An 11,597-nucleotide genomic window follows, 5' to 3' on the forward strand; every position below is an offset into this window, starting at 1 on the left:
TAAAATGGTTACAGATGTTGACATTTAAATTGAGAAGTTCTGTAATTAGCACCCAGGGTAGTATCCAGTGAAGTGAATAGGTTATTTCATATCTCAGAGCTGTTGTTTCAGGTTCTTTGCAAATTATGGCAGGTGTTTCTGCTTTGCTTACATTTTCCTTCCCTTTTGGAAGGTTTTGTTCACACTAATAGCAGACCTAAATATTTTTAAAATGAAAGCTGAAACTTTGAACAAGAGGTCTAAGTACCTCTGCTGTTCTTTACCTAATAGACTATCATGCTTGCTCCACGGCTTGCTCTGGGTTAAAAAAATAATTGTTCAAGTATAATTTGAATAGTTCAAGAACTGGTAAATTCTTAATCATCTTACTCTACCTGTTGTCAAACTAAAACAATCATTCCTTTCATTTTTCTGTGTATGGAGGGGTGTAGGGAGGAGGGGGAGAGAGAGACTTTTGAGAGAGAGCAAATGAGCTGGATTTTTAACCTCTTAATTTTCTATGTGTAAAATTTGAAGAAGGTTGCCTTGTTGCAGTGACAACACTGGAGGGAGTTCAGGAGATCTGAATTCTTTCTACAGACCTTGGGGAAAATAATGCTCTGAGTCTTAGTTTCTGCTGTGTAAATGATGATACTACTTTCTCACCTATCTGAGATTTTTGGGACTATATCAGTTGGTGAGAAGCACTTGGATACAATAGTGATGGAAGTGAGCAAAACTTGTAAATAATAACTGTTGTCTTGAATTTTCTTCACAGAGCTCAAATGATACTTTCCCAACAGCAATGCATATTGCTGCTGCCCAGGAAGTTAATGAAGTATTGTTACCTGGATTACAGAAGCTGCAAGATGCACTTGAAGAAAAATCCAAAGCATTTTCCCAAATCATAAAAATAGGACGTACCCATACCCAAGATGCTGTTCCACTCACTCTTGGGCAGGTATAAAACAATATAATTTTACCTATTTGTTTGGAGCATTTCTTGTCAATTAAAGGAGCTAATTAATGTTCATCAAGGTAAGTAGGACAAGGAAGCTAGGTTGGCAACTGAGAACAAATTTTTGATGAACAGCTGAATTTCTGTTTTGTTATAGCCAGCTTGTGTTTACCAAAAATGACTGTGCAGCATTTCACATGCAGTACTTTGGGAATCTTTTTTGAAAGTCACTGATAAAGAGAAGAGCTCCGTGGAAAATAAATAAGTTTGAGCAGAAGGTGTAGCTCTACAAACAAATCTAAATAATCACAGGATAGCCTGTGATTATCATGTTAAATTATTGTCTATCTGTATTTTTTTTTCAGCCAGAAAACCAGCCGCAGTGAAGGCGTTAACTGATTAATGTAAATGTAGTATTATCTAGAAATATGCAAACAAGGGGAACAGTTAAATAAAATTCTTCTAATACTTATTGTAGGTGTTTACTTTTAATAAGAATACAAAGTATTCAAACAAATTAGCTTGTTTTGAACTAATATCTCTTTCGGGAGCATTACCGTGTTAAAAATTAGGACTTATTTCAATTGCAGAAATATAAAAAAGCATCAGATTAGTTTGGTGCTATTCACTAAACAGATACGCACACACAAATGTCCTGCTTAAGTGAGGTTTTAATGAAGAGGCAATACCTAAGATGAGATCCTAGAATCTCATCTGTGTGGATTGTGCTGAAACATGAAATAATTGCAGGATCCAGGTTTACAAAAAATTAGAATTCAAAGAATGAATGGAGTGGGAAAGATGAACACAAACACCTTTTGGATACCTAAAAAAGCCAAATTATTGTGTAACTACAGAGCTGTCTCCAATATAGGAGCAGCTCACTAATCTATGCAAGTTCTTCTCAATAATCAAAATATATTATTTGGATGGAGACTGGTGCTTTGGGGGCTTTTTAATATAAGCAGTACATCATGTTAAATGATAAAATAATTCTAATCAATTCATATTTTTTGTCCTTTAAAAAAAAAAAAAAGGAATTCAGTGGTTATGTGCAACAAATTAAATACGGTGTGGCTAGGATTAAATCAGCCATGCCCAGAGTCTATGAGCTGGCAGCTGGTGGCACTGCAGTTGGCACAGGATTAAATACCAGAATTGGCTTTGCTGAGAAAGTTGCTGCAAAGGTGGCTGAATTGACAGGTAATTCTTTTCTTTTTTTCATCTTATTCCTTATTGCACTTGTTTTTTCTCTCATCTCAGAATAGCTTATGTGCTCTAGTTCAGGATAAAGTCGTGCTGTTCCCTTTGGACTGCCTAAGTCTTAAAGGATATTATGGAATCTTAATAAATATTTCTTTACCTTATGTCATGGAGCATGCCATGAAACATAAGACAGTCCCATTTGTTTTTGTGTTGATTCTTTAGTCTTCCTATTAGAACTGTAACAGAAGATAACAGTTCTGTAGATTTTACTGTTACATTTTGCCATTGAGTATGTCTGAACTACTTTTAATTTTTTTTCAAATAAATCAATTAGATTTATTGTTCTGGCAGTGATTATAAATTATTGTACTATTCTGAGCAAGATCTACTATGGGTAGATCTGGTTTCGATCTTCCATAATTAACTCTGTCAGAGTACTTCAGTTATGATCTTCACAATTCGTGTTCTTGTAGCCCAGGGCCCTTTGGTAAGAAATATGTCGGTGATACTAAATTCTGTGCAGGGAAAAAGGCTGTTTCCTTTTGAGAACAGCTTCCTAGGTCTAAATCTAATTAAGTGAACCAACTAACTGACTAATAAACAGGATTCCCACAAAACATTATCACTTTTAAGAGGTTTTCTAGAGTTAATGCCTCAGCATTTCATTTTATTTTAGCAATGCTAGGTTTAAAATTAATTTCTAACTAGTAAGTTTGTTTATAATTAGATCCTTTGCTCACTTTGTGGTAAAGAGCTTAAGCATACCCTGATAACCAGTCAGAAACCATACGTATATACTGACAATATTTCCATTTTAAAATAGTGTCTGTGTTGTAACGAAGCGATTTCTGTTATCCTCCTTGCTTCTTACTGAGTTGATAGGGGGGATATTGCTCTGTATATGAACATAAGCAGCCTAAACTTAGGTAGGAGAGGTGAGTTATTGAAGTGCTGCTCATTCAGTTGCAAAAAGGCAAATATAATGCCCATCTTTATAAAGGAAAGAAGGAAGCTTCTCTCAGGCAAGCTAAGGAAGTATGGGTTTGTTGGATGAATGGACTGTAAGGTGGATAGAAGACTGGTTGGATCAGAGGGCAGTAGACAATAGCTCAATGTCTAGTTGGCAGCCAGTATCAAGTGGAGTGCCCCAGGGATCATTCCTGGGGCCAGTTTTGTTTAATATCTTCATCAGTAACCTGGAAAATGGTATGTGCACCCTCACAAGTTTTCAGATGATACCAAGCTGTGGGGAGTAGTTGATATGCTGGAGGGTAGGGCTAGGATTTAGAGAGACCTAGACAAATTGGAGGATTGGACCAAAAGAAATCTCATGAAGTTCAGTAAGGACAGGTAGAAAGTCTCCTGCACTTAGGATGGAACAATCCCCTGCACCAATGCAGTCTGAGGACTGACTAGCTAGGCAGCAGCTCTACAGAAAAGGACGTGGGGGTTACAGCAGACAATAAGCTGAATATGAGCCAACAGTTGAATAAGTTGAATATGAGTGCCTTTGTTGCGAAGAAGGCTAATGGCATCATGGGCTGCATTAGTAGGAACATTTGCTAGCAGATTGAGGGAAGTGATTCTTCTCTCTTTTGCACTCGTGAGGCCACATCTCGAGTACTGTGTCTAGTTTTGGGCTCCCCACAGAAGGCATATGGACAAATTGGAGAGTCCAGTGGAGGGCAATGAAAATGGTTGGGTGGCTGGGGCACATGACTTCCAAGGAGAGGCTGAGGGATCTGTGCTTATGTAATTGGAGAAGAGAAGACAGGGGGAATTTAACAACAGCCTTCAACTACCTGAAGGGTGGTTCCAAAGAGGATGGAGCAGGGTAGGGGTGGGCAAAATGGTGGATTGTGGTCGGACTCTCATTTCCGAGCAGCCTCTGCCTGTGCTGCTGTGGCCGGGTTTCATGGAGACCACAGCAGCAGCGGCGCTGTGACAGTGCGGGATCGGGGTTTCCATGAAGACCAGCCCCAGCAGCGCTGGCAGGGTGTGAGACAGGGTGGGGAGCTGCTCTGCGATCAGTGTTGGGATCTTGCAGTGGTGACAGTGTGGTCTGGAGTGTGCAGACAACAGATTGCAGCTCTGCCTCAGCTTTGGACCCTGCTGTCACTGCCACAAGATCCCAGCCCCCGAGCAGCTCCCCGCCCAGCTGCACACCCTGCCAAGGCTACTGGGGTTGGTCTCCATGGAAACCAGCTGCAGCAACATGGGCAGGGACTGCTGGGAAATGGAGTCTTCCACAGGCCCGATCCAGCCCACAGGCCAGACTTTGCTCATCCCTGAGCTAGACTGTTCTCAGTGGTGGCAGATGGCAAAACAAGGAACAATGGTCTCTAGTTGCAGCAAGGGAAATTTAGATTAGGTATTAGGAAACACTTTCTGACTAGGAAAGCACTGGAACAGTTTACCCAGAGAAGTTGTGGAATCTCCATCCTTGGATGTCTTAGACTTGGCTAGACATAGCCTTGGCTGGGATGATCTTATTGGGGGTGGTCTCCCTTTGAGCAGGGGGTTGAACTAGATCAATGGTCTCCAGCCTTTTTAAGTAGGAGATCACCTATGGCATTTAAAAGCAGCCCAAGATCTACCATGCACTGCCGCCACCCCCTCCCTCTCCCCCTGTCCCTGTCCAGCAGGTAAGTCTGTGTGGAGGTGAGGGGGTACATATCGAGGCAAAGGGAGAAAAAATGATCTGGGGGCACACCTCCCCAGCAGGTGAGCCCCACTCAGCCGGGACCCCACTCAACTTACCCCTGCTCTTGCCTCCACGACACTGTCCCTCACTACGGGGGCCTTGATCTAGCCCCCGCCCCTCCCCTCCCCCACGGACTGACCTGCTGGGTTGGGCCACGCGCGTGCATGCATGCAGGCACTCAGCCCTAACCCCAGCCTCAGATTGATTCCACGAGGCTCCGAGATCTACCAGTGGATTGAGATCCACTGGTTGGTGACCACTGAACTAGATGATCTCCTGAGGTCCCTTCCACCCCTAATTTTCTATGATTCTGTACTCTCCATGGTATGAAGAAGAGTTCTTCATGGTTGAGCAGTGGAAACTGGAGTAATCTCAAGAAAAAGAGGGATAAGTCAACCAGCATATTCAAGAGCTGGTACAAGTTGGGAGGGGATGAGGGATGGTGGCTGAAATTAAATTCTTGCAAAGTTGCCGAAAATGTACTTTAATCTAGAGAGGGGCCTACCATTTTCTGCAACACCCGTCTGAACTCCCACCCACAGATTAGCATCTCTGCACACACCATGGTGACTTTGATCCTTATCCCCAAAACACCAAACTAGTTAGCATGTTCAGGCTTTCTGACTGAAAATACCTCTCCACCACTGCCATAATGAACCACTGCACAACTGCTCTAAGATCTTTTCCTTGCTAATAAATGGCTAGGGTTGTCAGTACTTCAGCAGCTCTTAAATTGGATTTTACATGCACTTGTAAGTTTCTTGCTGTTTACGACTTCCTGATACTTAGTATCTTGGATAAACATCTCCTTTGCTTTCCTCTAATATATTTTGTTACAGAAGGGCTGGAGAAGGAAAGGATCCATTCTGATTAGTATTTTAATTTTACATTTTTTACTTTATAATTATATTAAACCATATTATGAGTGATTTCTGCAATGTTTCAAGAGCTTTGGCTGGGGGAAGAGGTGGGTGCTGCTTTTGCCATTGTTATGCCTTAACCCTCTTAATCCTCTTCAGGTTTGCCTTTCATCACTGCTCCAAATAAATTTGAAGCCCTTGCAGCTCACGATGCTCTAGTTGAACTGAGTGGGGCCATGAACACCGTGACATGCAGTCTGATGAAGATAGCTAATGATATTCGTTTCCTGGGTTCAGGGCCACGTTCTGGCCTAGGAGAACTCATTCTCCCTGAAAATGAACCTGGAAGCAGCATTATGCCAGGTTGTATATCTAATGTCTTTAACTTTGTATAGATCAAATAATTAACAACTATATATAGAACTAACCACTGAGTTGAATAAAAGTGGTGTGAAGCAGTGGCATGATGCAGTTTTGGTCAGTTAATCCCCTGTTTTCTAGTACATACATATTTTTTCAAGTAGTTTTTTGCTTTTATAACCGAGTATACTTTGGAGAAGTGCTGTATAAAGATTTAAGAGCAGTACATTACTTCTGGGTGATAAAACAGCACTTGTGTGTGAAGGCAAACGGCTGTCAAGAACATACAAAGCAGCCTTTCAGATATTTCCCTTCTGCATAAAGCAACCTAATTGCATCATCAGAAAAGAGCAGCAGGTTTAATAAATCATTGCTTTTTGCCCAGTGGTGCTCAACCTACAGTCTGCTGGCTGGATCCAGTCTGTGGCATGGGGAATCAGCAGCAAGCAGCTTGGCCTGGCATGTCCCCTTCCCTTCCCTGTGCTATGCTGCTGATCCCCTTTACAGCCCTCGTTGCTCTTTTCCATCACCTATGGCAGGCTGTAGGAAAGTGAAGTGTCTTCCTCTCTCCCTTCCCTCCCTCTGACATTGACTCCTAGCTGGAGGGAGTGGTGCCTCACAGTGCAACTGGGTTGTAGGCACCTGGCCCGTTGCTTTAAAAGGTTGAGCACCACTGCCTCTGTGTAGTTCATTAGCTGAAAGCCCTTTTAAGAGCTGAATATTCAAGGAACAAAACCTGCAGATATGACAGGGAGGAATAAATGAGCTAATGAAAGCTGAGTTTATTGACTTTTTTTCTTGAATCTCCTTTTTGCAAACAGGAAAAGTGAATCCCACCCAGTGTGAAGCTGTTACGATGGTGGCAGCTCAAGTGATGGGAAATCATGTTGCTGTTACAATAGGAGGCAGCAATGGACACTTTGAACTGAATGTTTTCAAGCCCATGATTGTAAGCTCAAAACACTAATCATTTCAGAAACCATATACTTTCTTATATATTGTTTATGAAGAATTTAAAAGACTGCATGGGCAATGCAGTCACTTGAGTGATGAAGAAATATAAATATTAGGAGAAATGAGAATTCTTAACAGTAAATCAGTTTGTTTTGAAAGACAACTTGTTGTCCCATATATGATGGATAGTTTTTTAGCACTTTGAGCTCAGAGGTGCATATACTCTGATCATACTGCCCTGGCAGAAGAAAGGCAAACAACAAAACTGAGGCCACTAGGTTGAGCAACTTGTCTGAAGCCCCGAAGGGTCTGTCTTAGGACTGCTTCTCATTCCAGAGCTTAGATGACACCTTTTGTTGTTGGGCAGTCTCTTTGGCCTTCCTGAAGTATGGTCTCCTGTAGGCAGGAAGACCTTTTCCAGTTATACCATTGCAGTCTCCCATTTAATTTGATGATGTTCAAACTACAACTTCAGATTAACAGTGTTTACATAAACTAACTGTATGTATACTACTTCCAATAAAAGGACTACCTGCCTTTCTCTTCAGGAAAGCTATGAAGAGGAAAGGAGCTGTAAGGAAGAATGAATTGAGGGGAAAAGTAAGAGGAATAATAAAGATAAAAACCATAATAAGCACAGGGGTTTAGGTTGTAGCCATGTTGGTCTAAGGATATAGGCAGACAAGGTTCCTTGGGTGAATTTGATATCTTTTATTAGACCAACCCAAATGGTTGGAGAATAGTTATTAAGCAAGCTTTCGGGTTCAAAAACCCTTCGTCAGGCTCAGGAAGCTGCAGCAGTTGGTGTGCGCTCTTCCTGGATGGAATGAAAAGTAAAGAAGCCAGGGGCTGGGCTGGGCTGGGGAGTCAGTTGCCAGGCAGATTGTAATGTATCAAAAATCCAATGTCTATGTTTAGTCCCTGATCTCTAGTATCCAGCAGGTTGATGAAATGGAGCTCATAGGCTTGTCTCTGGGAAGTGTTGTGTAAGTTTCCCTTGAGGATCAGGACTGAGAGATTGGAGAGAGAGTGGCCCTCCTGTGAGAAATGTGCCCCCACCGGTAATTGGGTGTTTCTGTCTTTGATGGATTTCCGGTGTGCATTCATTCTGGTGCGCAGTTGTTGTCTGGTCTCTCCTACATATCTTCCATCAGGGCATTTGGTGCATTGGATGAGGTATACTACATTCCTGGAGGTGCAGCTGTAAGATCCTGGGATGCTGATGGCTCTGTTGTGGGGTGTAGTAATAGTGGGGGTGGTGGAGATGTGTTGGCAGGTTTTGCATTTCTTGTCATGGCACGGTCTGGATCCTTTTGGTGTGTTCTGGGGTTGAGGAAGTTTGCTTCTGGTGATGAGGTTGGCGAGGTTCGGTGCTTGTCTGAAGGCTAGGATGGGTGGCTCTGGGAAGATCTTTTTAAGAATAGGGTCTTTTTCTAATATGGGTTGCAATTTTTTGAGGATTTTCCGTACAGGTTCAAGGGATGGGTGATAGGTCATAACCAGCGGTGTGCGATTTGTGGGTGTTTTTCTTCTGTACTGCAGCAGTTCTTCACGTGGTATCCAGGTGGCTCTTTCAAACGTGCGATCTACCTCTCTGGAGGAGTGTCCTTGCTGGGTGAAAGCCTTTTTAAGATTGGTGAGGTGGCAATCCCGGGTGTTCTCTTCAGTACAGATGCAGTGGTCTCTGAGGGCTTGGCTGTATATCACTGCTTTTTTGGTGTGTTTCGGGTGATTGCTGGTTCTGTGCAGATATGTATGTTGGTCTGTGGGTTTCTTGTATACTGTGGTCTGTATTTTACCCTTCTGGATACTGATCCTTGTGTCTAAAAAGGGGATGTTGGTGTTGGAGTATTCTAAAGAAAGTCGGATGGAGGGATGGTGACTGTTGAATTTCTGGTGGAACTCAAGTAGAGATTCCAGGTTCTCACTCCAAATGATGAAGATGTCATCGATATATCGTAAGTACAGCAAGGGTTTGATGGTGCAGTTCTTGAGGAAGTCTTCTTCCAGGTGGCTCATAAAAAGGTTGGCATACTGTGGGGCCATTTTAGTGCCCATAGCTGTTCCCATCATCTGGAGGAAGTGTTGATTATTAAAAGTGAAATTGTTGTGTGTGAGGATGAAGTGTATAAGCTCAGTGATATCTTTGGGTCTGTATTCTGGGTTGTAATCTTGTTCCTGTAGATATGTAAGGCAGGCATGGATGCCATCCTGGTGTGGGATGTTGGTGTATAGGCTGGTAACGTCCATGGTGGCTAGGAGTGTGTTCCTGGGAAGGTGGTCTATGTGGATCCTTTTGGTGTGTTCTGGGGTTGAGGAAGTTTGCTTCTGGTGATGAGGTTGGCGAGGTTCGGTGCTTGTCTGAAGGCTAGGATGGGTGGCTCTGGGAAGATCTTTTTAAGAATAGGGTCTTTTTCTAATATAGGTTGCAATTTTTTTGAGGATTTTCCATACAGGTTCAAGGGATGGGTGATAGGTCATAACCAGCGGTGTGCGATTTGTGGGTGTTTTTCTTCTGTACTGCAGCAGTTCTTCACGTGGTATCCAGGTGGCTCTTTCAAACGTGCGATCTACCTCTCTGGAGGAGTGTCCTTGCTGGGTGAAAGCCTTTTTAAGATTGGTGAGGTGGCAATCCCGGGTGGTCTCTTCAGTACAGATGCGGTGGTATCTGAGGGCTTGGCTGTATATCACAGCTTTTTTGGTGTGTTTCGGGTGATTGCTGGTTCTGTGCAGATATGTATGTTGTCTGTGGGTTTCTTGTATACTGTGGTCTGTATTTTACCCTTCTGGATACTGATCCTTGTGTCTAAAAAGGGGATGTTGGTGTTGGAGTATTCTAAAGAAAGTCGGATGGAGGGGTGGTGACTGTTGAATTTCTGGTGGAACTCAATTAGAGATTCCAGGTTCTCACTCCAAATGATGAAGATGTCATCGATATATCGTAAGTACAGCAAGGGAAGTCTTCTTCCAGGTGGCTCATAATAAGCACAGGAAATTCATGGAGAAGGGAGGGTTTAAAGTCAAAAGGAGAAAATTAAGAAGCAAGGTAATGGTTAGAGCAGAAGAGAAACTATAAAACAGTTGTTTTAGGCCTGCAGAAAAGATCCTAGATATAAAATAGTAGTAGGAGTAGTAGATGCAGATCAGAAACGGTAAAGGAAATGATGTAGCTAGCAACATAATATTTTTTTACTTGGTCATTTATTGACTACCATACTATTTAGAAGAGGGTCATTTAAAACAAATCCATAAGACAGTTGAAATCCAGTTGTCTCTGAATATCCTAAATGAGGGGTTTCAAATTGGTTTGGCCTTGCGGGGGGCTGTATCTGGACCTTGGGACTCTGCAGGGACCAGATCCAGACTCGCCCCAGCTGCTAAAATGTGAGTTAACAGTATATTACTAATCTACAATGATATTATCAGAATATTTAGAAGTCTGTTACCGTTGGCAGTGCTTACTAAAAGTTTTTACTTTGGTGCCATCTACCAGATTATGTAATTGGAATGTTGCCTCCCAGATAAGATGATACTTAAAGCTTGCAAATGTCATCATCTACTGTTGTATAGTTTAGTTAAGCCAAAATAAAAATAATTACCTAGCAGTTTACTCTGAGAAGCTTACGAAGATGCTTTCCTTACACACACAAGTTTGGATAATATTGGTTATGTGTAAGAATTCAACAATTCTTCAGTTTGAGAAGTTTCTCCCAAACAGCTTCTTAAATATCAATTATTTTTGTTACAGAACTGAGAGTACAATACAGTGCAATACACCGTTTCTAATGAAGTTCTGTCAATTGGGAAGATATTATAAGACAAATGATTTATTGCATCATTAAAACGCTAATAGCTGTGTCTAAACTTTCTGCCTTTTTTTTTTAAGATTAAAAATGTATTAAATTCTGCAAGGCTCCTTGGAGATGTTTGCATTTCATTCACTGACAACTGTGTGGTTGGGATCCAAGCCAATACAGAGAGAATCAACAAACTAATGAGCGAGTCTTTGATGTTGGTGACAGCACTTAATCCCCACATTGGTATGTCTCAAACTTTACCTATTATTAGATCAAATTAGGGGTGCACCAATAGAGATTTTTGGGGCAGATACAGATGGCCAATTTTTAAGGAGATGTATCAGTTGATATTGATCCAATTTCTGATACAGCTGTGTGCAGCTGGTAAGTCTGTTGTGGTGGATGGGGAGGGGGGATGGAAGGCGTGTGGGGGATGGATCAAGGACCCTGGTGTGGGATTGAGTGGGGCTGGGGCAGGTGCTGTCTGGACAGGGCGGGGTGCCAGACAGAGCCACAGCTTGTCCGGGGGGTGCGGGGTAGCTCTTGCTGCTGTGCACACCCCAGGAGGGCATGGGGGTGGGTGGGCGTGTGCCCCCAGATCTGCGGGGGGGGGGGGTGTGGGGGGTGGAGTCTGCAGCTGTGGGCTGGGGTCAGGGCTGCACCAGGCTCTTTGTGGCGGGGGGGGGGGCTGCCCTTTTTTTTTCCCTGTTGGCAGGATCCCGGCATGAGAGATCTGCAGCCCCTGCCCATGGCTGTGAGGGGAAGCTGTGGCTCCCCAC

At 42.8% G+C, this 11,597-nt stretch overlaps 1 protein-coding gene across 1 annotated transcript in view; it reads left to right on the forward strand.

Annotated features, from left to right (window-relative positions):
* The window catches only part of FH (fumarate hydratase), a 29,043-nt gene that overhangs the window by 16,076 nt on the left and 1,370 nt on the right, over positions 1–11,597 (forward strand). Inside the window, exons 6-10 of the mRNA XM_006019000.3 lie at positions 758–940; positions 1,975–2,140; positions 5,867–6,070; positions 6,889–7,016; positions 10,908–11,061. Coding sequence (XP_006019062.1) covers positions 758–940; positions 1,975–2,140; positions 5,867–6,070; positions 6,889–7,016; positions 10,908–11,061 — 835 coding nt within the window. The remainder of the gene's footprint in view (positions 1–757; positions 941–1,974; positions 2,141–5,866; positions 6,071–6,888; positions 7,017–10,907; positions 11,062–11,597) is intronic.

The sequence above is a fragment of the Alligator sinensis genome, unplaced genomic scaffold (genome assembly GCF_000455745.1).
Source record: "Alligator sinensis unplaced genomic scaffold, ASM45574v1 scaffold428_1, whole genome shotgun sequence".
Lineage (NCBI taxonomy): Eukaryota > Metazoa > Chordata > Crocodylia > Alligatoridae > Alligator > Alligator sinensis.